Genomic DNA, 27,731 nt, shown 5'->3' with positions numbered 1-27,731 from the left:
AAAAATAAACAAATACTCAAACTCTTTCATCCATATTCTCTCGTCCGTAAAAATTGTCATATTCTTAACGTTGTTTAATTGATTGTTTGTCTTTCTTTCTTTTTCCCTTTCTCTCTCTTTTGAATAATTGTTCAAATATCCACATCCACTCTGGAAAATTGACGAAGCACTTCTCCCTCAGGTCATCATAATGGAACTTTCATTACTTCCATAGAACCACAGGGAATATCCTTCAGTAAAATTCCTTTTCACAACTTCTAATTGGTATTAGTATTGTTCTATATATATTAAGTTCAGATTATTATTTATCTTTTCACTTACCAATAACTTTCAAGAATTAACTAGCTTCATGAAATAAATATCCCTTATAAAACCCCTTCACTTACTTTCCATTTTAGTAGTAGATTTTACATTAGTATGAACATGTATACTAAAAAAATTAATAAAAATACTATATATCTATAAAAAAAGTTAATGATTAATTCATTAGTATGTATTTATTTATATACTTTTAATATATATTTTATAATTTAATATATTTTATATAAATAACTAATTAATGACTAATTTTAATGTGTATATAACATTAGTTAAAAAATTATTAATTAGTGTCCAAATTGGATTTTAGTAACAAGATTACTTAGTAACTACTTTATCTACTTTTAAGCTAGCATGCATTAAAATATTTTCACTCAATCAACCAATCATCTTCAATAATAAATTAATAATGATATACTAATAATAATTTCAAAACATAAAACTCATTTTCAATTTTTAGAAAACTTTTTATTAAGATATTATATCACAACTTCACAACCCCAGAGGATAACTTGAGCCAGTAAGATTTTTGACAAGGTTAATGATAAATTAATAAAACTAATTAATTTATTTACGAACAACTAACAAAGCCACATCTAAAAATACAATACAAGCAACAATAAAAAAAAATGAAAACAAAAGCTATGTTAATTGATGATGATGATCATCATCATTATCGTTATGATCTTCTTCTTCTTCATCATGTTCTTGCAGATCTGCAAGAGAAAGGCTCCTAGATTTGAAGCTCCCTAACCTAAGCCTCATATGAGCAGCATAAGACTGGGGAGGCACTCTGTTCTGCTGCTGCTGTCTCACACTCAACACTTCATCTCTTGCAGAAGACGAAGGAGATGAAAAGACCTTTCTACCCTTCTCATCTTCTTCGTCCTCGTCGCCTTCTTGTTCTTGTGCGGCTTCATCGGAATCCTCGTCGAGGGGCAAAAGCGGCATAGACTGTGGGTTTGACCACGTGTAGAAAGAGGATCTCCTTGACCATTTTGACGCCATTAAAACCCTCCTTCTCTTGTTGAATGGATTCTCTTGCTTCTTAAGATCCTTCACAGTGTTCACTTGTGACAGATCCGTAAAAGATTTTGATTTTCCACTAAAATGGTTCGATAATCCCCTCCTAAACAAATAATAAACACCACAACAATTTAATTAATAAGAAAATTATCACATCTTTTTATATTAATTATATAAAAAAAAAAACTCCTAACACTTCAAAATCTTGAAAGAACGCAAAAGGAAAAATGAAATTAAAAAATTAAGAAAATAAAGGGTTGAGAAATAGGAACTGACTTGATGGGAAGAGAATCTTCTAGAGAGTCCAAAGAGTTCAAACCATTCAACTTGCTTTGAACTTCTTCATCTTCGTCATCTTCTTTTATAGGTGAAACGACGTCGTTTTCGATGTCGCTGTCGTCGGGGGTTCCGATCGACGACGAGCTCTCCGAAGAATCGCCGGCGAAGAAACCGGCCTTTCCTCCGGCACGGAAGCCCGAACCTTCATCGAAGAAGGAGTTTGACTTTGTACCGTCGCGTTCGATTTCGCCGGTGGTACCGGCGTTGCTAATCGTCGGTCGGTCGGCGTCGTATTCCGCCGTGGCGTGAGGCGGAGAAGAAGGAACCTCGATGGTGAAAGCAGGACCCACCAAAAGCTCCATTATTACAAGCAATTAAAGAATATTGAAGAGAATCAAACACTCTAACCCTTGTTTTGTTCCTCTTTGTGATTGGGATTTTTCTCATTCACAGAAAATAGCGGTTACAAAACAAATTAACTAACTTTTGTAAGGGAATAGAGAAGAAAAACAAAAGAAGAGAAGCAAGTGAAGAACAGAAATGTTCTCTATATATAAAAGTATATCTCAGTGGAAAGAGAGAGAGAGAGAGTGAATAGTGAAGAGCGAAAAGAAGGAGAGAGAAAGAGAGATAATGTTCGCCGGCGAAGAAATAGCATGAAAGAACACGGTTTGAGAAGTTCATGATGACGTGGCAAGAACAGAGACCCGGAAATCCTGCTTAAGTAATTTTGGTTAAAAACTTAGAATTATTATTGAAAGCTTTCAAGTTGTAAATATGTCGGAATAGGATGATTTTTAACTGTTATGTTAATTATATATTTAAAAATAATATTTGTATATTAAAATCAGTCACTAAAATTGATTACTAATGTATTTATGTATAAATATATGTGTGATTTAATTTATTTTTAATATATATTTGTATTCTAGTATGTATTTTATAATAATAATTGATTTTGATCGTTAATTTTAATGTACACATAGCATAATAATTAAAAATTATTAAAATATCAATATATTTAAAAAATTTTATTATTATCTTTCTTATAGATATTTAAAATTACAATTATATACGCCTAAATCCAATCATCAATTGATCTATAGAAATAATATGTTAAAAAAGCTTTTATATATTATTATAATTTTATAGATAAATTTGATTATTCTACTATAGTGACTTTTATTATGTTAATAGTTAATTATTTAGTTAAAAAATATATAAAATAATAAATATATTTTATATATAAATACGATAACTAATTTTTTTTATGTATCGATAGAATTTTGTTTAAAAGTAATAATTGATTAGTTAATTGATTGTGTATATGAATGCACAGGATATGAATTGAGAGAATAATGAACTAGCCATGATGCTTATTATCCTGTTGTTTCTTTTTAACTCGATGATATAATCTAACAACTGAGGTATTTGATGAGGTTTATTAGATTGTTGCGATCATATGGTGATTTTGTGTTTTCTTTTATTTGTTTGCTAAACTTTGATTTTATTATAATGAAAGTTATCAACACTTAGCACATGCTTTCTAGTTGGGAAAAGTTTGGTTATATATACCTAATCTGTTATTTCTCCAAACCATAAGATGAAGTTTTTGATCAATAACAAATTAAAGCTTTTTCTCTTCTGTTTAGGTCTTTATAAACATTATTACAATGCGTTGCCAGAACAATTGTTAAAGCTAGCTTTCTCAGTTTGTTTGAGTGTAATTAAATTAATTAAAAAATATATTTTTTAAGGAAATTTTTTATTTTTAATGTATTTAATAAATTTTTAATAATAAAAATAAAAATACTAAATAAATATTTATTTCAAAGGTTATAATTTATATTTTAAAAAATATTTTTTATTTAAAAATTATTTTTATATTATTATATCTAAATATAATTAATAAATAAAAATATATGTTTACATGAAATACAAACATCAAATTACCTTTTTAAAGAAAAATAAATCATCAATTTTTTTTTTAAATTTACCTAAACAAATTCTTTATATTAATAATTTCAATCGGTTATTTTTATATTATTTTAGAAATAATATATTTTAACATCTAATTAAAAAAATATCATGCATGTGCGTTAAATTAATCAAATGATCAAAATTGATTATTAATTTAAAAAATTATTATTTACTTATATATCTTTTGATTTAATACGTTAATATCACAACAATCACAATAAGAATAATCATTGTTGTCAAACTCTCGAGTTAACTCGTAAACTCGTACGGGTTTACGAGTTTAGATATGGAATTGAGTTGACTCGAGCATAGACTCTATTCTGAGTAACCTCGGCTAGACTCGGTCAAACTCGGACAAACTCGTGAGTCTAGGACCGAGTTAGCGAATTTGTGTTTTTCTTTATTTTTTCTCAAAAAAATGTCATTTTGAAACAAAAAATAATAATTTTTTTTTATTAGGGTTACGATAACACTCCCAAAGAATGAAAGAAAACTCACTCAAAACTTAGTCACCTGCATAGTTTCTCTCAAGTCTCACTTTCTCCATGTTTTGTCGCAGTCGCCGTTCCCCGTCGAGCTGCCGCTGTTCGCCTGCGTTTGCTACCTCTGCACTGATTTGCACCATTGTCTGTGAATTTTACCTATGTTTGCCCTCTGCTTTGTATTTCTTCACATCTCCACTATCCTTAACTCCATCGTGCTATCACCATTCACGAGTTCGACTACTTCTCCTACAGTCCTATCTCTGCTCTGGTTTGCACCATCGTGAAATCCATGGCTCTTTGTTGTCGTTGTTTTGTGCTGCTGCTGCACCCTCACCACCGTTGCCTGTTGCACCCTTGTCTTTGATTTGTTGGGACTTTACCCCTTTCTTTTCTTCTGTATCCTCTATTTTTTGTATGCCTTTTGCCCTTTCTTTGAGCCTTTGCTTCTTGATTTAGTTTTTTTTTTCTTTTTAAATTTTATTGCTTCTAATTTTAGCCTATTGTTTATCATTTATGTTAGATGACCAGACGGTTTATCCATTCATGACTGATTAGTAATTAATTAGTTTGACTAGAGTTAATTTGATTATTTGATATTGTTCAATGTTCAATTAAAGATTTAGTATTACAAATTAAAAATTTTTTATTTTATGTGTTCTATGTTGTATTTGTATAAGAATAATTATAGAAGATTTGGATGTGTATTTTAAAGTATTTGTTATAATGTATGCTACTATTTTAATTTATTATGTGCTTTAAAATTGATATTATAAATTTTAAAGGGTTAAAATTGAGTAAATATACATTATATATGATTATATATATATATATATACACTTTATAATAGGTAAACTCGTACGAGTCTACAAATTAACTCGCAAATCAAATTTAGGTCAGCTCCACAAATTTATTTAGACTCACAAAGTTGACAACCTTGACAATAATAACATTAACAACGATAAAGTATTATCAACAATAATGACCACAACAATAACAATAGTAGATTAGCAGTAGTATAGCTGCAACAACAACACACTAGCAAAATAGGAGCAACAGCAATAATAAAAATAAAAGTAACAATAATAATTTATAGAATAAACATCTAAATTGGTTCTAAGAACTTTTAAATTAGACATTTTAGTTTACAATAAATCTTTATTCTCTAAAGTCCTAAAAAATGACGTACATTGAACAAATTGATTCTTTCGTCGTGTTTTGATAGATTTTTAACAAAGAATTCATATTGTTTTAAAATAATAAAATTAGAGGATAAAATAACCTCTCTTTTAAATAAGGCGTCACAATTGTCTTTTATAAAAGAAAAATTATTAGAAGTCCTAAGTTATCTCTTAATTTTAAAGAAAAAAATATTTTGATATTTTCTATAAATAATATATATACAATATACTTAAATTTTTATCTATTTAAATGTTAAGACGATGAATTAAGAGCAATTTTAATGAAATATTTTTTGGATATTATTTTTTATATTTATAATAACTGAACTCATTTAAAATTAAAATTTGTATTGAATATAATATTTAAAATGAGTAAATATTTTTTTATTATTTAAAAAAAAGATCAATTAGATATTGTCACTTGTATAATTTATTAAATTAAATAATAAAAAATGTTATAAAATTTAAATTGAATTAAGATCAAATATTAAAATAATAAATTTTATATTAAATTTTAAATTAATTTATATTTTATATTTTTTATTTGTATCATGTAACCATAAGATCGGATGCCTAATGATTAATTTTTTAGACACTACAAAGATATAAAGTAGACAATTTTTTCAAACAAACAAGTTCTATTTTCAGCCTCCTGAATCTAGAAGAGATAGTTAAAGAATACAAATCTTTATTTATCTGTATCAACTTGTGTTAATTAATTGAAGCATGCTATACATACAAGTCTTTTTGACGTACAAATTTATACAAGTTAATCCTAATTCAATAAAATTCACTTTTATAATGCAAAGAAGAAGAGGAAGAGTTTTGAATTATATAGAACTTATCAATACACATACATAAAAAATTCTTAAACAATACAATATAAATGACTTGTATAAACTTGTATGTGTAAATGACTTGTATGTAGAGAATAATCCTAATTAATTTGTATGATATATAATCTCACAAATATGCATGTGATATTTTATAAAATTCAAAATAAAATTAAAATAAGGAAGGTCAAGCCTTAGAGATAACTAGGGTAGAATCAGGTCAGGTTAAGTCAGACTTTGGTCTTAACAGGCCTGACCTATCATGTAGTTAATTGGTCTGAGCTTAACTTGTAGTTATTATAAATTTTTTTTAAAGTATTAAGTTTGGCCTGTTATTCAGACTAGCCTAACCTGAAACTTATTAAAAGGCTTGATAATTTTTTTTTACAAAAATAAAAATATTATTTAAAAAAATTATTTTTTTAATAAACATATTTATATGTAATATGTCATATTTAATATTTATAAAAAATTTTAAATTTTAAAATATTTCATAATTTTATTAATAATAAAAAAATTATTTATATATGTAATTATGTATTAACAGGTTCAGGCAGGCCTGACAGGCCAATAAAATTAATTAATGAACGTGAATCTAGCTTATTAACATAATAAAGCTTTTATAAGAACTTGAGTCTGAACATGTACTTATTGCTTGAACTTTTTTTCATTCCTAGAGATAAAGACTCTAAAAAGGTGGTTTTTACAGTATCTTTTCATTATGGTGCTTAAATTGTCTAACTTACTTTTATAAGTAAAAAATAAAATATATAAAATAAAAATAAAATATTTAAAGTTTATTAAATATTACTTCTTTACCTTTTTCAGTAAGTCAGGTACCATATCTTAGTCACCATAGCGTTCACCAAAATGAAAATAGAGAGGTCGCACGCAGCTGGGCTTTCAAACTTGTTATTGGTTCTTGCACCTGCCAGATTACCATTACAGCCGTCTTTTTTGTTTGCTTGGATTTCCAGTATTCCACGTTCCCAATTATGTGTCATTGGGTTGCAAAAGATTATTTGTTCTTCTCCAGCAGTTCTTGCAATTTCTGATGTCAAAGGAGTTATTCCCATCTCATATGTGATTGTGATCCCTTCTCGTACAGTTCAAGTCACTGCAATTGATGTGCATAGGTCGTTCCCAAATCAATTAAAGTCAAACTTACTCGTCCACAACACATTCAGTTAGATGATCCGCCATTATCATATGCTACCCCTTGATCAACCAATGACCTACCACTTGAACAGTGACTCATTGCCTTAATTGTAATCATTATTTGATTTTGGAATAGACTCCAAATTAAGAAAAGACGAGAAACCAACGTGGGTGTATCAAGAACTTGAATGCAATTAATGTGTCTCATCAAGATAGTAATAAGTTGTCAAAATGAAGCCTAAAAATTAAAAAGAGCATCACAAAAAGTCATATTTAAACAGTGACTCAGTCTTATTACTGTATCGATAATTTGATTTTGATAATTATATTTTGAAATATACTTCAAATCAAGAAAATATGAGAAATCAACGTGAGTATCTAGTGAAAATCAGAAGAGATCTCGGCAAAAAATAAGAGAAAAGAAGAACTTAAATATAATTAATAAAACCTAGAAATTAAAAAAAAAAAAAAAACCATGATAAAGAAAAGTACTTGGACTAACTCGGCACCTTGAAAATATGAGAAATCAATGTGAGTATCAATTAAAAAATTAGAAAGGGTCTTGGTAAAAAATAGGAAATAGCAAGAACTTGAACGTAATTAATAAATCTAATCAAGATAGTAGATTGTCAAAATAAAATTTAGAAATCAAGAAGAGCATGCTAAAGAGCAATACTTGGAAAAGATGAAAAATTAACGTGAGTATGCGTTAAAAATCACAAGGCATCTCGGCAGAAAATAAGGAATAGTAAGAACTTGAATGTAATTAATGTGGCTCATTAAGATAGTAGATTGTCAAAATAAAGCTTAAAAATCAAGAAGAGCATGATAAAGAACAATACTTGTACACAGGAGGAACGGATCCAAAAAGTTTAGTATGGAGAGGCCGAATTTTAGATAAAATTTTTTTTATTTCATAAAAATAATTAACATATAATTATTAGAGTTTGTTTTTTAAAAAATTTATCAATATATATATATATATATATATATATTATAAATTTTTTCACAATTTTATTTTTAATATGATAGTTATATAAAAAAATATAACAATATCAATAGTATATTATAAAATTATAAAGTACCAATAATTTATAGCGTGTTTAGTTAAAAATGATCACATATCTTATTAATTAAAATGAATTCTTTCAAAAAATTTTAAAAATTTGAAAATAAATGATAAATTATTAATTATTTGAAAGACACAATACCTTTATAGAATACAAGATATAAGATATTTTTATAAAAGTTTTTCTTTTAACAACGTAAATTTAGAAGAAAAATAAGTATTTTTTATAAGAAAAAAATATTTAAAATATATAATGTGATTACTAAAATATAACTACGTAAGTTATTATTAATATAATAATATAAATTTTAAATATATTAATATAAAATAAATAAATAATTTTTTTTAAATAAATATAAAAATTATTATATAAAAACTAATTTAAAAATTACAAAGACTTGAGAATATAATATTAAATTAGTTAAGTAAAAAATATTAGTGAATTAAATAATTAAAATATAAATCTATCATATAATAAAAATTAATAAATATAAAAATACTAAATTATATAATATTTTTTATATTCTTAAATACATATCTCATATATAAATATAGTTTCTAAAAATTTTGGGAACAAGACTACTACTCGCCAACCTCTAATTAAGTCCGTCCCTGCTTAGACATTGCCTCGGTGCCTTGAAAAGATGAGAAATCGCGTGGTTATCCATTAAAGTTAGAAGAGATCTCGGCGGAAAATAAGAGATAGCAAGAACTTGAATGCAATTAATGTGTCTCATTAAGATGGTAAATTGTCAAAATAAAACCTAAAAATAAAAAAAGAGAATGACAAAGAGTGATATTTAAACATTGACTGAGTGCTTTTATTGTATCCATTATTTGATTTTGATAACTATAAGTTTTGAAATATACTTCAAATCAACGTGAGTATCTAATCAAAATTAGAAGAGATCTCGATGAAAAATAAAAGATAGCAAGAACTTAAATGTAATTAACGTGTCTCGTCAAAATAGTAGATTATCAAAATGAAACCTAGAAATCAAGAAGAGCATGATAAAAAAAAATACAAAAATACTATTCTCAAACTAAAATCAGTCATTAATATATTTATATATAAATACATGTGTAGTTTAATTTATTTTTAATGTGTATTATATTTTAATATGTAACTAATTTTAGTGACTGATTTTAGTGTACACATAGTATAATTAAAAAATAATACTTGAACATTGACTACGTGCCTTGAAAAGATGAGAAATCAATGTGAGTATCTATTAAAAATTAAAAAGGGAACTCGATCAATAGAAAATAGGAAATAACAAGAATTCGAATGTAATTAATGAATCTAATCAAAATAGTAGATCGTCAAATAAAATTTAGAAATCAAGAAGAGCATGATAAAGAGCAATACTCCCTGTGTTGAAAATATGAAAAATCAACGTGGATATCCATTAAAAATCACAATGCATCGCAGTAGAAAATAAGAGATAGTAAGAATTTGAATGTAATTAATGTGTCTTATCAAAATAGTAAGTTATCAAAATAAAGCCTAAAAATCAAGAAGAGTATGATAAAAACAATGCTTGAACATTGCCTCAGTGCCTCGAAAAGATGAGAAATCAACGTGGGTATCCATTACAAATTAGAAAGGATATCGACAAAAAATAAGAGATAGCAAGAACTCATGCAATTAACGTGTCTAATCAAGACGGTACATTATCAAAATGAAGCCAAGAAATCAAAGAGAGCATGATAAAGAATAATGTTTGGACAGTGACGGTGTGTATTGAAAAGATGAAAAGATATTCGTTAAAAGACACAACAAATTTCAACCAAAAATAGAAGATTGTAAGAACTTAAGTGTAATTAATGTGTCTTGTCAAGATGATAAATTACCAAAACGAAATCTAAAAAAATCAAGAAGAACATTAATAAGAGCAATATTTGATCTTCTTGGGACTGATCACGAATATGTTATTGCAGAACATGCAATACACACTCCTAGGTTGGGGTGACAACACTACCCGAAGTTGCGGGTATCCACTCCGTCCCTATCCGCTCGGGATTGGTAATTACCCGCTCCGGTATAGAGCCGGATCTTGAATAGGGCGGAGCGGGGTCGGGTTTAGATATTAGCCGCTCCTACTCGCTCCGATATATATAATATATGTGATATATGTAAAATAATTAATAATATTGTATCATATTTAAATTTTTATCTTAATTTATGTTATGTATATGATGATAGTTATATAAATTTTAAACTTTTATTTTATTTGTTGGATTTTAATAATTATAAGGGCGGATAGAGACGGGGTGGGTATCCACTGGGGCAGGAGTCCGCGGGGATGGGTTAATGTTCAACTTTTTACTATCTGCGAGTTTGAATAGAATGGGTTTTATACGGGTTATTGTAGGGCAGGGCAAAAACCCGTCCCTATCCGCCCCATTGCGAACCCTAACTTCTAGCAAAATAAACCACATGGAATGAATGTCATTAAGACGTAGTTATTAAACTCGAACCGACTTGGTCGGTCGGATAAAAAATTCGGTCATTCAGTCATTAATTCAAGTTGGATTTTTATTTAAACTGGTTAAGTAATTAATCCGGTTAAAGATAGTCAAATACGATAAAACTTGGTCAAATTTGTTCAAATCGGTTAAAATCAATCCGGCCAAATTCGGTTGAGCTAAATAAAATTATTTTTTTATACGTATTTTTTTATTTAAATGTATTATGTAAATAAAATTTAATTATATTTATAAATTTAAAAAAAATTTTATTAATTACAATTATTTTCTATTTTTATAATTGTTATTTTTATTTTTTATAAATATTTAAAGAGTATAATAAATATAAATTTTATAAATACTTGAAGAGTATAATAAATATAAACTAATTGATGAGTTATTAAAATTTAAAAATAATAATTAATTGAATATAAGATAAAACTAAAAATATTTATTATGAAAATAAAAAATAAAATAAAATTTTATATAATTATTTAATTATGACCGAATCAAACAATTTAACCTGAAATCCACCGATTAAATTAGTAACTTAATGATCTGATTGGTTCGATTATCAATTCGATTTTGATAACTATGATCAAAGGAAAAGAAACCATATAAGACAAAGTGGTATAAGCCTAAAACACAAATATGCTAATGTGGTGATTGATTTTCAAATGGTTATAATGGAATGTGTCGTTAAGGATTGGAGAGCTATTTTATGGATCATAATTGATTGAACAAGAGAGTTTCACCCTAACATGATCTATTTTTAAATTTGGTCATCGAATGTGGATATTGTCAAATTAACTAGGTTTATATTATTTGTTTGAGAAAGTATAAGGGGTTAACTCCCTAATCAGCTAATTTAAAGAACTTAATTAACAATTAATTTTTAAAATTTTTAAAAATAAAATTTTAAATAATTAGGATTAAGCAACGTAATTATACCCTTTTCTAATTAGTAGTTATGCTACGTGGATGTGAAGTTCTATCATCACGTTGTTGGGACGTCAACGCCAACTAACCGTCGTGCAGGTGTTATGTGACGGCCCCTGCATTTTCGAAGTGCGCCATTGCAGTGATATGTGATATTTCTTTCTTTAGTTATTGGATGTTTCCTTAGTTATAATGTTGGATGTTTCTTTTATTAGTTGGTAGGATGTTTTTTTTTTTTTTGCCTTATGAAAGATTTCTTTTCAAGTAAGTGTATGTTCCTCTATAAATATATGGATGTATCTTGTTTTAAGTTACTGGATGTTTCCTTTTTTAGTGTGAGTAGATATTTGTATATAATATATGGGATGTTTCTCTCTTCAGTTATTGAATGTTTTCTTCTCACATGAACGTATACTCTACTGAACCCGAAATAGAGAAGAAACATTCACTAACTTTTGAAGGATGGAACGTGGCTCGACGACGCAACGAAAGAGAAAGAGGAGGCAAGGCACGACGAAGGAGGAGGAAGAGATGCTGTGTCACGGCTTCATGGCAGAGACGGTTGAGACACGACGGGATGGAAGAGGCAGACGACACACGAGTGGCGACGAATCGGAAGGCTGTGCAGCGCGGCAGAAGAGGTGTACAACTCGGCATGACTTCTCGATCATGGTAAATGACGTCCTCGCAGCAAAAGCAACACAGCGCAATGGGCTCATTCACGGAAGCACTGGAGCGAAGGCTGACGGCGCAGGTAACAGTGTGCTAAGTAGGAGAGTGAGACGGCTAGCTGCGGTATTTTTCTTTTACTTCACTATCAAAGTATCAATTATATAAAGTTAAAACTAGGGTTAAGAGAAGAATAAATGGAGTGAGATGTTTTTTTGCTTTAGTGGATTTTGAAATGTAATACAATAAGAGTTGGTTGAAATTGGCTGTATATATCCATATTGGTTACTTTACGGATTGTATTTCTTTAGGTTGCTTATTATTTTTGCTGAAATGTGATGAGAGTAGTAAAGATGGCTGACAACATGTATGTTAGGCAACTAATAAGAGAAAGTTAAGATCAAATGACACCAAAATCATGTTAATTGAAACCTTTTAATTTCTTCTTTCTCCAAGACTAAATTAAATGTCTTTGGATGCTAACTTATTTATCTTAATTGATTTTTGCTGAACATTTGAACTTGTTGGGGTTGTACTCAAATTTGTAATGTCACGTCTACCAATTCGATTTCATTTGTTAGATGTAACCTTTTGGGGTTGTCATCTTAATTTTCTCAATGCTCTCCCTTACAACCTTGTTTCCACCCTCTTCCTCAAGAACTCATCACCACTTATTATCGTTGCAACCGATCTATTTATTAGACTGAACCAGTTAGTTGGACTAGATTAATTGAGAATTATTGACCTGTTCAGTTTAGTTGTATGTCTGAAACTTAGTAACAAAAGAACCAACAAAAATATGTAAACCACTTGAATTAGTACTGTTTTATATGATTAATCTTTGATTAAAGAATAATCTTTTTAAAAAAATATATTTTATAATAACATCAATACAATAAACTACAGATACTTTGAAAAACTATCTCCACAAAAACTATTTATAGTAGAGTTAATATTTAAATTGATCTCTCTCTGAAATTTTAATTTATTCAATTTAGTTTCTAAAATTTACATACGTAACTCAAATTAATTAGTCTCTCGACTATTTTTCATTAACGACATATTGATATGACATGCTGATGTGGACCATCAATACCACGTGTCAACATAATTTGACCACGTAATAATAGGATGCTAATGTGGCAATTAGTGACACATGACATGCCAACATTGATGGTGTTGCCATGTGATAGAACACAATTTATCCACATGTTACAACATAATTTGTCCATATATTAATATGCCATCATTACAAATGACTCAATTTAATCTCTGAATTTTGTTACGTAACTCAAGTCAGTCTCTAAATTTTACTAACCCACTCAATTTAATTTTAAAAATTAAAAATCGTAAATTAAAGTGGTACCTAAACCTTTTTTTTTTCATTTTTTTTAGCATACTAATTTTTCTTATATTTTTTACATGTAACTTAAATAATATTATCATCATATAATAATAAAAAAACTATTTAAAAAACTTACGATACAACAATTTATTTTATAAAAATAATAATAACATAATTTATATATTAAAAAGTATTAAAAAATTATTCTCTTTACATAAATACTATTCTCTTTTTCTATTGAATTGAATAATTTTCATTGTTTCTCAAATATAAAAATATTGAATAGTCATTCTAAAAGTGATACCATTTTAGTTGATGTAATACATGATCACTAATTAAATCAAACTATGTTTAAAAATATATTGGGTAAAGTATATTTTTTGTTTTTAAAGTTTAGCAAAAGTTTCAAAAATATTTTTAAGTTTTATTTTGTTTTAATTTTGTCCCAAAATTTTTCGATTTGCATCAAATATACTCTCGACGGCTAAATTTTCAAAAAATTTAAGACCAATATAACAATAATGCATAAAAATTATGCTTGATTTGCTTGTGTTGAGGGTTGTTCTTATGAAATTATTGTTGAATTGGTCTTAAATTTTTTGAAAAATTAATCGTCAAGGGTAGTATATCTGATGCAAATCGAAAACTTTTGGGACAAAATTGAAATAAAATAAAACTTAGGAATATTCTTAAATTTTTTTATCAAATTTCAGAAATAAAAAATATATTTTACCCAAATATATAATATGATGATAATAATAAAAGAAAGTTTACATTTTCTTAATTTGTTACGTTTATTTTTTATGTATATTTTAGTCAATCATATTGAAATGACATAATTATATATTGTCAATTTATTAATATTAAATTATTATAAAAAACTATATGATTAAAATTTAAAAGTTAACATATTTATAAAAATGTTTGTATTTAAATAATAGGTGAAAATAAAAAAATAATATATTTAAAATATTGAGAATTTTAAATTTATAAAAAAAAATTGATCTTGCGAATATTTTAATTCTTGTACTCTAATTTTAAAGACTAAATCGAGGCGTCTTAAAAAAATTCAATGACCAAACTGAGTTATTTATAATGATGACAAATTGGTGACACGTAAATAAATAATATTACAATACGTGACATCAAAGTGACACGTAGATAAACTGTATTCTACTACATAGTATTATTATTTATGTTGACATATTATGTATGATTGACTATCATCCTAATATATCTAAACAAATAATATTTTGATACGTGACACTAGCCATCCACGTTAATAGTCGAAAAATTAAATTGAGCTACAAATATAAATTTTGGAGTTTAAATGGAGTAAGTTAAAATTTTAGGGACCTATTCAGAAACAAATTTAAATACTAACTCATTACGTCATTATGAGAGCTCAAGACATTAGGTGCTAATAAATTAGAGAAAACTATCACTCTGATTCAAAAAATTTCAATTTTTAACAAAATCATCCTTAAAAAAATGACATTGTAACTCTCCAAAATTGATCTTAGATGGACAAAATGCATTAAGATCTAGTTTGAATAACAACTTAATTAAGTTACTTTTGAAAAAATAGCTTAAATAATAAATATTTATATTAAAAGTAACTTATAAATAAGTTATTTTGTATTTAGTTTTTTAGTTTTAAAAGTGATAAAAAGCTTTTTATTATGAGAGAAGTCATTTTTTTAACTTCTCCTTAAGCACTAAAATAACTTTTTAAAAAGTTGCAATTTTATTTTAAAAATTGTACCAGACATTAATACTCCACATTTTCATAAATTAAAAGTTAAAAAAAATCACTTATAAATCTATCAAGTATAGAAAAACATATATTTGAAAAAGGAGTCAGAAATAATTAATAATCAAATTTCCATGTGGTGTTAGAAAAATAAGATTTTTCTATTTTTATAAGCAAATTTCTTTTAATAATTTTTATATGAATTAAAAAAATTGAAAACTACGTTTAGAGATTAAACTTTTTCTGTTTTTCATACATATTCTAAATATTTTTTAAATATTCTAATAAAAAAGTAGTCAAATACATAATTTATTTGTCACTTATAAAAAGAAAAAATGGTGCAATTTATTAAATTAATATACTTTTATAATATCAAAATATTTTTTTTTTGGGACAATATTTCATCAAAAATTAACTTTTGAGGATTAAAATAATAATTTATTCGTAACAAATAAAAGAAAGAGAGGTTATTCAAGATCACTAGTTTATACTCATTGTTAATAAATTGCCATTCAATAATAAATAAATCATTCAATGAATGAATGGCGAGTGACAAATATGAGATGATGATGATGATGAGCGTTTAATTAAATAAATAAATAAATAATATGAATGCATGGCAATGGTGGCAACATTAGTTGAACAGTGATAGCAAGTAGTTGGAAGAAAGCAACAATGAGGCTAAACACTAATAGCAAGGGCCAAGGAGCAATGCAAGTGGAGAACGAAGTTGCAATCTTATGTGGTCTATCACACAATTTCAATAGTGATGAAATAGCAATCAATAATAAGTTTCCAGAAGAATCAACGCTTGTCCCATTAAAGTGATAAAATAGTTAATCAATCCTTAATTAATTTTTTATTTTAATCAATGGTCTCTAATTTGGGATTTGGACAGAGAGTAATCAGAGTATGATGCCGAAAGAGTCATATTCCTAATATGAAATCTCATGTTTAAACATAATTATTTGCTTTTAGAAAGGAAAAAAAAAATACTTGTAGTTCTAATATTAGAAAATAAAAATGAAAATGTCCTTTTGTTAGAAAAAAGAATCTGAGTGTAGTGGCCAAAAAGGAAAAACGATCTGAATATATTTGTTCTTTTGTTTTTGGTATTTAACTCATTCTCCATTATGACACATGATTGTTAATTTTGTTTTTTCTACTTAATTATCCTCTCATACATATACATATGCTCCAGATGTTTAGATTGCGTTTAGTTTTGAGAATAGATTAAAATAAAATATTAAGAATAAAATATTAAAGATAAAAGTACAAAAATTAATATTTTTATATTTTATTTAATAATAAATTAAAATAAATTATAAAAATTTTTTTTAATGTAAAAAAATTTAAAAAAAAATATAATAATAAAAATATAATTATAAAAATTTTGATAAAATAATAAAAAAAATAAAATAAAAAATAAATTATATTTTTTTTAGTATTTTTGTATTTGTTTTATAAAAATAAATATAAAATATATTAATTTAATATTTTTAAATATAATTTTATCTATATTTTATTGTTAAATATAATTTTATGTCTTTGTATTTCTGTTTTATTTGGTACTTATAAACCATCGTAGCCTTAGTATTTGGTTAATTTGTAGAATATTATATAGTTTGACATAATATAAGTAATATAATGTGATAAGACATGCATTGGTTAGATTCATTGCTGCTAACAAAACATGATTAATGCTATAGTATTTTGTAATCATAATTTGAAAACTAATAATGAAAGGCAGTATTATTATGGGATATGTCACACCTATAACAGTGCATGGTCCATCCATTTGTCTTTAATGTGAACTTTGCAGTTGTTTATATTTTATATCCCATTTTGTTATTCAAATCGGCACCTGAAGCTAGATCGATATACATACATACATTTGTGTGTGTAACAGTTTTTTAAACATTTAAAGAATGTACTTTCTATCATGGTTGTTGTTACGATGGATAACTGGAGATTAATGGCTGGACTTATAAGGTTCGCCCAATCGCTTAAAGGAGGAGGTTCTCGACTAGGTTTGCGTTAGGGAGTCGCTGTCCGAGTTGTGTGTGTAAAAAAATGGGGGGTGGTACCTGCAAAGATACTTCGATACCTAAGTCAGCAAGGATCTAAGCAAGTTTAAAGAGTATTAGAACTTAGAAATACCTGATGGGTGTCAGTGTATTTATAGTGGTGAATCAATAACCACCATTGGAGTAGTTCCACCTTTTAAGGAGGATAATCGTCCCTTTATCTTAGGGAAATTGAGATATGGCTCCTCAAAGTGGGTTGAGAGATTTTAGGGGCAGTTATTTATTTGAATAAGGATTATCTGCCAACTAATCTTCGCTCCCGACTTCCTTAGAGCAAGTCGTCGTTGGATCCGACTTCTTGAGAGAAGATCGGTGTCCAGTGAGGACTAATATTTGAATTGGACCTTTTATTTAGACTTGGGTCTTAGTGTTGGGGTAGAGTATGAACAGTTGTTTATGAGCAAAATTTACATTATAAGGAAGAAAATATCATTATTAGCAATGAGTAAAAACAAGAGTCTTGTCAAATACAAATGCCTGAAAAATGTCTTAATTAAACTATGGTAACTAGAGAGAATATCCGAATCTTTGAGAATTTTTAGTCGTCTCTTTTGTATCTTCTAATGATTTCTAATATGTTAAACAAATAGCCTATTTCTGAGTTAGTTGCAAAAGTTAAATAAAGATCTAATTATTGAAAACAGGAATTAAAATCAGAATCTCATTCAAAAATTATATTTTCAAGACGTTGCAGATAGAATTTTGTCAGTTAAAATTTAGTAGAGTAGGAACAAGTTGTAATGGAATTTGAATAAATTCAAGTAATATGATACAGTTTTAGGTTACAAAATTGGCTATTTATTTCACCATCCACCTTTGGAGCTTTGCCCTAATTATATGTAGCAAAAAAAGCCATAGATTGATCTATGAAAGTTGAACTTGCCTCATAAAATTAAGCTATTTATCTGGAAAGCTCTCCATAGTCAGCTTCCGGTGCTTGCTCAGATTCACCATCGCATCCCATCTATATCGCCAATATGCCCCTGTTGTCATGAAGTAACAGAAACAATCACTCATTGTTTGATCGATTGCTCTAGAATCAAAGAAGTATAGTCTCAGAGTTATCTTCGTGATTGTCTTCCCCCTCAGAGTCCTAACGACTTTTGGACATGATGGACTGCATCAATATATATGCTTAACCCGTTGAAGAATGTTGACCATAATCCTCAATTATATTGCTTGCCATCATTTGTTGGAACTGCTGGAAAGCTTGCAACCAGTTAATTTTTGAAGGTTCTACTTCAATGCCGTCTGCGATTCTAGCAAGCTCTGTCAAGTTGTTTCGTGAAATCCAAAGAACTCCCAATTTAGATCGTCATCTCCATGAGGCAATCTCTTAGTTTCATTCAATTTGATTTATCATTCTTTCTTCTTTAAGATTTTTTTTCGTTTTTCAACTATGCACCGTTAGATGAATACCTTCAGTGTATTGTTTTGAGAAATCCCCACCTTTTATTATACTGTCCTACTTTTGGACATCTTTATATTTTATTTTTTAATAATTAATGAAATATAACATACTATCTTTAGAAAAAAAATCCTTAATAGAAAACATTTTATACAAAAAAAATAAATAATTGGAGTTATCAATATACTTATAATACATTTATTAAGACAAAAAAAAAATTTCTAATAGAAACTTTAAATAATGTCCTTATTTAACACACTTACTAGAAAAGTCATTATTTTAATAGACTATAAAAATATAAATATTATTAATTTATTATTTACTGTTAATAATGATTAAATATTAATAAAAGTGTTGTAAAAATATTAACAATTAGTGATCTTGAAAAGTATTCTTTTAAAAAAAAACCCACATTGTTTTGACAATTTATAAACTGCAAAAGTATTTTATATTTTTTTCGAGACATATATGATTAGAGCTGGTAATCTATACTTATTCGTAGGTATCCAATTCGGACCAATTTATTCGGGTAGGGTTGTCTACCCGACCCGCTGCGAGTAGGATAGGGTGCAGTACGAATTCGTCTCAGGTAGGGTAGGGTACGGATTAAGGGTATATCTTATCCTACCCTACCCTACCCGCATCCCTAATATTATATATATATATATATATATATATAAGTTATGTATGTAGTGAAGAAAGTGAGTATTGAATTTACAATCTTTCTCTTACAAAAACTTAAAATAACCACTAAACTAGTTGATGATCATATTATTTGTAATTTTATGTTAAATTTTTTTAAAATTTTATTATTTTTAATTTTAATTTGAACTTTGTTCTTATTTTCTATTTTATTAATATGTATGAAATTTGGAATAGTTGAATTTTATATTTACTTGAAATTTTTTTATTTTTCTACTAATAGAGTCGAATAGGGTAGAGTTTAGAACTTTAGGGTGCGGGTAGGGTTAAGGTTGAAAAATTTTCAATCTGCGGATAGAATAAGATAAAATTTTAAAAAAATTTTCAACTCACGAATAAATTTATGATAAAGTCCAAACCTTACTCTAGTCTACCCATTTATGATTCTATTTCTTTTGAGATTTATCTTATCTGAGAAATTGAATTTTCGAATATTAAATTGGTGGTTTACCAACTAAAAGTGATTCGATTTTTCAAATACATTTTGCCGAGGCAACATGTCCTTAAGTCGGGTGATAATTAACTTAATTGAAAGTTATATATAAAAATAACAAATAATTCATCAAAAACTCCTCTTCCTAGGTGTTTATATATATAGGGTCGCTGAATATTTTAAGTTGATTTTGGTGGACTTTTTCCCTATTGGCAGACAGATATTCTAACGAGGAAATTTTATAATGAAAAATAAAAAATTATAGTCAAACAAATGTTATTGGTGCTCTTACACTCAGCGATTTGTAAGCCTACCCTATCTATTTAGATAATAGTAAATAATTAAACATGATTAATCAATCAATTAATCATATAGACCAGAGATGTGGTTCCTCAGTTCCTGGCTTAGCTTAAGTATTAAATTATTAAATATTAAACTTGTGCTTTGGTTTTTGCAAAACTCATAAATGCAAAGCATTATTAATTATCTAGAGGCAGATGGGCTGCCATAGGGAAGCCCAAAAATAAAGATTTTATAAGCCTTTATTGAAATAAAACAAGGTTTCCTGTGCAAAAAACGATAAAATAAAATCAAGCATTTGACCCAAAAATATTAAAACAAAGGATAAAGTATTATTGAAATACTTTTTCTACCTTGTTTTAGTCATTTAACATAAGTTTACATAAGACTAATAAAAAAATTCTGTGTGAAATTTAAATTAGAGGGGAGAGAACATAGAAGAGAAGAACGACAATAATAAAGAGAAGAACGAAAATAGTTAGAGGATTTTTTTTTTTGTTATTCTTGTTTTGATAGAGTTTTAATTCTAATGTGAATATTTTGATTTTTAGGGATATTGATTTTGCATTTTAAATGTAAGAGAAAGAAAATGTGAGACATGCATTCTGAATATATTTTTTGCAATTATTTAGCTCGGTTTCTATGGATAATGGTTGAATAAAGGTTGAAAATATAAAATCAATTGTTATATCAATTATTAAATCAATCAATTCTTATTTTGTATAATTAATTTCAAATAAAATAAATTCTAAAAATATTTTAATCCAAATACTCTGTAAAATTCCGACATGTTGCCAACATTTGAAGATTTAAATCATGTATTTATTGGAACAAACTATCAAGAACACAAACCAAAATTTTTAAATTTTATAATACCAGAACAAAAGGAGAAGAAAAAAAATAAAGTAACAAAACAGTTTATACTTGGATTTGGATCCTCTAAATTTTGAATTTCATTTTAGAGAGTAAAATGTGATCTCTCACCATTTATTTCACAGGTAAGACTAAGAAAAAATATGAGAAAAAAATCATTTAAGAATGAAAAATCACACTTTACACTCTAAAATAAAAATTTAAAATTTAGAAGATTCATATTCTTTATGCTTTACAAGGGCAGATTTATTGAAGCCTAGAATTTATTTTGTGGAATATATATATTACAACTAATGTGATCTGGCTCAAATTAACAATGCAGGCCGAGTATGTCATAAGAATTCCTGGATTGATTCTCATTAAACACACTCGCTTAGATCAACTGTCATTAAATTAAACCCCAACGTGGATTCATCGGTTCTTAATAGCTATCCATTGTTTTTGGTTTTTTATAGAAACGGGGAATAAGCCCAGAGAAAGAAAAATCAGATACGAATTTGGACTTAGATTATTCAAATGTAGTGGCTATAAACACAGAATTGTTGACAATATTTTTATCCAATCTCTGTGTTGAACTAGAGAACTCAATAACTGTGGCCCTTTGGTTTCACACGGTTATAAACCTAAAATTCAGAGCATACCACACAAAATGTTACTTGAAGAAAAAATGTCAAAAAAAATGGAGAAATTTTAAAAGTATACAAAGAGGATTGAGATTTGAGAATAACCTAGTCTGCTGAGGCTAACTCCCTTTAAAACGGGTTTCTGCATTTACATTCTACAGTTTAACTTCACCCTCTACAACATTGATGACTGAATATTCTGTTAACACTAAGCTAAAAAAGTTGTACATAAAATCTGCATACAACGACCCTGCTGCTAAACACAACTGAATAATGGATAAATATGAAAATGAAAGAGAGAGCAAAAGAGAAGAAATTACTTTAGCTGGGTGTATGACCAATGAACCTAAATGGAAAGGTCCATGTTTTATTGATGAGGATTGCATAACTTTAGCAGAAACCTCCATCTGGGGGAGACACATTAACCAGTTTCCTTTTTTTGTTTTTTTCAATCTCAGAAGATACAAAATTCCATTTTCATGGAAATACATCAGATATTTGAATGGCAATACTCAGAAACTTCACTTCTCAGAATCATAGAAAGTAATATGCACGGCAGGGCTCAGTAAAATTATATACAGTAGCCAATCAATCTGAGGAGATGAGAGATAATCAAATGTTTACCCCTTTTCGATAAATAGGATTAGGAAACTACACAACTGCAGAAGCTGTACGACGAAGATCTGGCATTCCATTGCCGTATTTTCCGCTGAACTGCCGACCCCTCAAACTGGCATGTCTCACAGGCTTTGGCCGATAAAGACATGAAAGCATCTCCTCCAGCTTCTGCACTGTGTATTTTGCATATTTTGTGGAGCTAGCTTCTTGCTCGACCAAGGGGCCGTAATTCTGCATGTAACTCCGGTAAACAGGGACCACAGCTTGCACTATAAGCTGACATGTCTTCTCCCTCAGATCTCGCTCCGGCATGACCCAACCTGACTGCTTCCCATACATCTCATCGAAAACTTCATTGAACTTTTTTAACCTTTTCTTGACCAGATCACGAGCAGTAGCCCGCCCTCCGGAGAAGAGAATCAGCCCTTCTCTACTCAAGTGTGAAGGAAGCTTTCCCCAGCTCTCTCGCAAGAAGATTGTCGAGTAATATTCTTTGTAATTTTCATGTTCCCTTAACCAAGAATCTCCCAAGAGATCCCCAAGCTTGGTCCCTTTCAAATGTTTGTAAAGGTGCCAGTGATTGTTCATAGCGAAGAAGTTCGTCAACATAGGATCTTCATAAGCCTTGATCCATGTCTCCAAATTCAGTTCAACAGCTTTCACAATGTTCAAAATTTCAGTAACAAGAAGTTTCTCCTGAAAGCTCTGACGCTTCCAACTTCGGTGAATGATCAAGACCTGTGTCAATATTGGCTTATAGTCATCACCAAGTAATTTGTTACAGTAATCGGTGATAAAACTCACCAATCTCGGAACATTGCCGTCTAGAGGGGGTGGACTCTGCCTCTGCAACTCCACCTGTAGCAGAAGTTCCCAGAAAATCTCTGCCGCACCATCAATGACACTCTTAATAAGATCCCTAGTCAAATTCTGGATTTCAGCACATGCTGCTCCTCCAAATAGACGGTTGAAATCAAGCCTCAACTTGTTCAAAGACGCAAAAATATCCAACAACTTCAAAAGTTTAATGGGGTCTTTCTTACTCTCCGTGACAGTCTTCCCAAATTGAAGAAATGCTAGTATACCAGCCTGCGCAGCTATCCTCGAAAAACAACCCATCCAAACATCGAGCCCCATCCTCTCATATACATCATTACAAAGCTTATACTCGGCCTCGAACAAATGTTTCACTGCAAATTCTAAATGTTTTCCCCATTGCCCTATATACCCCTCTATGCTCTGCACATCATTGAATTCAGACACCGAAATTTCAAGGTAATCCAAATTGAGAGCCTGCAAACTGGCTCTCACATTAGAACTACGGACTTCAACATAAATCGATATGCACTTCTCAAGTCTATTATTAGCTTTCAGTCTACCAAGAATAGCTTGCAACTTGTGAATAACAGATACTGGCAAAGGCGATGGTGCAATGCACGCTTGATCACCAAGCGCAGCCGCCATTGGAAGCGGCACACTATTCTCAGTCAAGAGCTGGCGGAACTCATTCTCCAATTTATCCAATGCAGCTTCCAAAAGCCCGCCATCAAGCCGCGCCTTCTCCTCATCATTCTGCAACTCCCTAAGATTCTTCAACGCCTTCTTCAAATTCGCGAGATACCTCTCGTCCGCAACCGTGTTATCCTCCAAATACTCCACTATATCCTCCAGCCATTGAATTGCCAACCCACAATTCTCTCCCAAGAACCTCAGTGCCTCCTCAAGGCGCTTCAACACCGCCATGTATCCAGCCAGATCATTTCTCGGATCCGACAAGAGCGACTTTTCAAGGCCATGAACGGCATCAAATACCTTAAGCACCGCGGCCGCAGGACCAACGGCGCGATTAATGTGGCCGCCGACGGCCACCAGAGCATCCTTATCGGCGCGAATTGGGCGAACCGCAGCTTCAAGCGAGGGCAATCTTTGCCCAATCTCCTCCAATCTAGGCCCTGCTTTCTCCAATGCTAACCCTAAAGACCTTGATTTCTCTAAGCTAAGCTTCAATGACTTCCTAGCAGAAATCAGATTCTCAATTCTACTATCACCATTGAGGTTCGCAGAACCAGCCATTCAAATTTGCAAAAATAAATAAAGAAACCCCTCAACAATCCAAAGCCAAACACAGTAATCAATTTTTTCCCTTGGAGCTCAAAAAAAAAAAAAAAAATAGCTGAATCGAATGGGAGAATAACAATTTTCTTTTCCTGCTAAGTGAACCAGATCAGGGTTTTCCTTGGTTTGCTTAATTTATGAATATTTTTATTTTCCATCGGAATCATCGAGAAACGGTGTTCAAAATCAACCCGGAACCCAACATTGGAAATTGTGCATTTCGAAGTTCAGCGAACAACACCAACCGAAAACACTAGAAAGAAACGAAATAGGAACAAAGAGGTAGAAAGAAGAGAAGAAAATAAATAAAACGAAAGGGTTTAATGGTGAGAGAGAGAGAGAGAGGTGGAACTCACACGGAGAAAATGAGTTTGACGGAGACGAAAAGGGGGTGAGTCAACCCGGCGAGTTGGAACTGAGTTAGCTGAGTTGTTGAGAAATAAAAGGGAAATGGGAGTTTTAACTGTTTTAAGAAGGGGAAGATGGGGAGATTCTGAATCTGGAGCTATGATGAGGGATGAGAGAGAAAACCAAACCCTAAAGAGAAGAAAAAAGGAATGTGAATTGGGAGAAGAAAGAGAGAGAAAGAGAGTTTTAATGTGGTGTGTTTGGGGGGTGCAAATTGCAATGTCCAACTAGTCTTACTACTACCGCCCCAAAGTGCATGACAGAAGGCAAATATGCTCACACAACTGTTACTTCCTTTTTGGGTCTTCATTAGTTTAATCATTCTTCTCTCTCTTCTTTCTTTCAAGTAATCAAGTTTCAACGTCTTTGAATTTTCCTCTACTTCTCTTTTTGCGTTGCCTTTTTTTTTTTGGTTACACTTTCTTAATTAGATCAGTGAGATCACTAGATCGGCACTAATCTTTGCCAACTTTATAAACTTTTGGCTTCTTTTCATAAATAAAATGAAATTGATTCCAAATTATAATTCTCCTAAATAAATTTTGATTACATATATGTATTTTTTATTTATATAAAACGTTAGTTGGTGGTAGATATTATTATCTATTTATCTATCTGTCCACTTAATATATTAAGGTCAACTTTTTTAAAGGAAAATACTAGAAGCTAATACTTTTAATAGAAAAAATTGAAAAACTAATTAGTATTAATACAAATGTAAGACAAATATCAAGGAAAAATTTTGGCCATCATATATTCTCTGCTTTAATTTCTTTTCTAAAAGGGCATTCAATAGTGTATAAATATGTACATTATTTTTGTTTAGATGAAAGTTGTGTTTGATGTATCTAGTTATTTGTTCATTTCATTGTTTTTTTTTTTATTGAAATAAATAAATAAATTAATTTCTTAAATGCACATGACCTAAAAATTGGCGATTTTTTATTATAAAATAACAAAATAATAAAACACTACATTAAAGTTATACTCTTAATCAAGTCTAATCAAATATTTTAAATTTATGCACGTCTGTCGTTATTTTTTTCTTCTTCTTCGTTATCTTTTTCTTTCGTTATCATCAACAACATCACCACCTCATCATCCTTCTTTTTTCATTTGAATTTCTTCTTCTCTTTCATTTCTTTTCTCCTCCTCCATCATCATCATTATCATGATCATCATCATTATCGTTATCATCATCTTCTTCTTATACATATCGTCGTTATTGTTATTGTTGAATTTTTGCCATATTGATAATGTTGTCTAATCCAAAATTAATTTTCGATATATTTTTGTTCACGATTTAATCTTGTTTGTGTGCTTATTTTCGAATTGAGTTTATGTGTTGCAATCACTATATAATTTCGATTCATTTTTTAGTTAATTGTGTGAATTAAAGTGCATTTGGACTCGTTGTTCTGCACAATTCAAAACTCTTTCTCTTCTTCTTCCTTGTCTTCTACTGCTTCTTCTTCTTTTTCATATTTTTTTCTTCGTCTTCTCCTTTTTTCATTTTCTTAAAGTTTTTCTTGTTTCACTCTTTTAAGAGGAATAAAACAAAGAAAAAGATAAAAAAAAATGTCACAAAAAATAAGAAGAAACATATTTGTTAGAGAGGGGAGAGGGAGCAATAGGAAAAAGGTTTATGAGCATTCAAGTTGTCTAGAATGATACGATATAGAAGGATATTTATAGAATTATAGGTGATAAGAGAATCGAAATAATAAATATTCAGATATGCTAAATAATGTTAATTGATCAAAATTGATCCTAATTATATTCTAACATCCCCCTAAACTCAAGTGACAACTTGAGTTTGAAACTTATTAAAAATAATGAATAGAACGGGTGCAGACAGAACTGCCGTAAGGAAGCGCAGATGGAACAGCCGCTTGTCTGAAGGAAGCGCAGAAGGAACTGCCGCTTGTCTGAAGGAAGTGCAGACGGAACTGCCGCTTGTCTGAAGGAAGCGCAGACGAAACTGCCACAAAAAAATGCAAACGGAACTGCCACAAGAGAACGCAGACGAAACTGCCGAAAGAGAGCGAAAACTATATGATTTCTCCATGAGAATAGGTAAACAGCGGATGATATTTGTGTTTGATCATTCGACTCGGAAAGACACCAGATGGAGAGAATAGGATAGTCGGTGAGGTGAAAAAGTATCAAAGAAGTGATAAAAGAAAAGAAAAATGGAATAGAGGAAAAGTGTGAAAAATACGGTGATTTCACCAAAAGAAAAACAACATATCTTCTTCAAGGAGGATACTATGGTTCTGATATCATATTAGAAACAAGAGACTAAACTGGAGAAAGAATTTATGTATTATTGAGTGTATTCAAGTTGTCTAGAATGATACAATATAGAAGGGTATTTATATGTGCTAAGAGAATCGAAATAATAAAGACGTAATATCATATAATAAATATTCAGATATGTTAAATAATGCTAATTTATCCTAATTAATTCTAATTATATTCTAACAATATTAATGACGTTGTTTGATCTAAAATTAATTTTGGATGTATTTTTGTTCATGATTCAGTCTTGTTTGTGTGCTTGTTTTCGAACTAAGTTTATGTGTCATAATCATTATGTAATTTTGATTCATTTCTAAGTTAATTATTGTCGCAATCATTATATAATTTCGGTTCATTTCTAA

General features: G+C 29.2%; 2 protein-coding genes across 3 annotated transcripts; both read right to left on the bottom strand.

Moving 5' to 3' along the window:
* Positions 1-860: 860 nt before the first annotated feature.
* LOC107605162 (KID-containing protein 1) lies at positions 861-2,313 on the bottom strand. Its single transcript, XM_016306937.3, has 2 exons — positions 1,621-2,313; positions 861-1,447 (listed from the first exon to the last, which is right to left on the bottom strand). The coding sequence occupies exons 1-2, from the start codon at positions 1,983-1,985 to the stop codon at positions 961-963; spliced, it is 852 nt and encodes a 283-aa protein (XP_016162423.1). The 5' UTR covers positions 1,986-2,313; the 3' UTR covers positions 861-960.
* Positions 2,314-21,992: 19,679 nt separating this feature from the next.
* Positions 21,993-25,351, bottom strand: EXO70G1 (exocyst subunit exo70 family protein G1). Of its 2 annotated transcripts, XM_088489770.1 has the most exons (2): positions 25,017-25,349; positions 21,993-24,555 (listed from the first exon to the last, which is right to left on the bottom strand). In XM_088489770.1, the coding sequence occupies exon 2, from the start codon at positions 24,286-24,288 to the stop codon at positions 22,579-22,581; it is 1,710 nt and encodes a 569-aa protein (XP_088345896.1). In that variant the 5' UTR covers positions 24,289-24,555; positions 25,017-25,349; the 3' UTR covers positions 21,993-22,578. The 2 variants fall into 2 exon arrangements, with proteins under 2 accessions (XP_088345896.1, XP_088345895.1); XM_088489769.1 differs by having other exon boundaries at positions 21,993-25,351.
* Between the last annotated feature and the right edge of the window lie 2,380 nt (positions 25,352-27,731).

This window comes from Arachis ipaensis, chromosome B6 (genome assembly GCF_059453495.1).
Source record: "Arachis ipaensis isolate K30076 ecotype BB chromosome B6, ASM5945349v1, whole genome shotgun sequence".
Lineage (NCBI taxonomy): Eukaryota > Viridiplantae > Streptophyta > Magnoliopsida > Fabales > Fabaceae > Arachis > Arachis ipaensis.
This window is presented reverse-complemented; position numbering and strand designations above follow the sequence as displayed.

What these genes read in the sequence shown, in the direction of transcription:
- EXO70G1 (XM_088489769.1), bottom strand. Translation starts at nt 24,618, where the DNA reads ATGGCTGGTTCTGCGAACCTCAATGGTGATAGTAGAATTGAGAATCTG.
- LOC107605162 (XM_016306937.3), bottom strand. Translation starts at nt 1,985, where the DNA reads ATGGAGCTTTTGGTGGGTCCTGCTTTCACCATCGAGGTTCCTTCTTCT. An exon ending in GAAGATTCTCTTCCCATCAA is followed by an intron (nt 1,448 to 1,620) that starts GTCAGTTCCTAT and finishes TTATTTGTTTAG; the next exon opens with GAGGGGATTATCGAACCATT.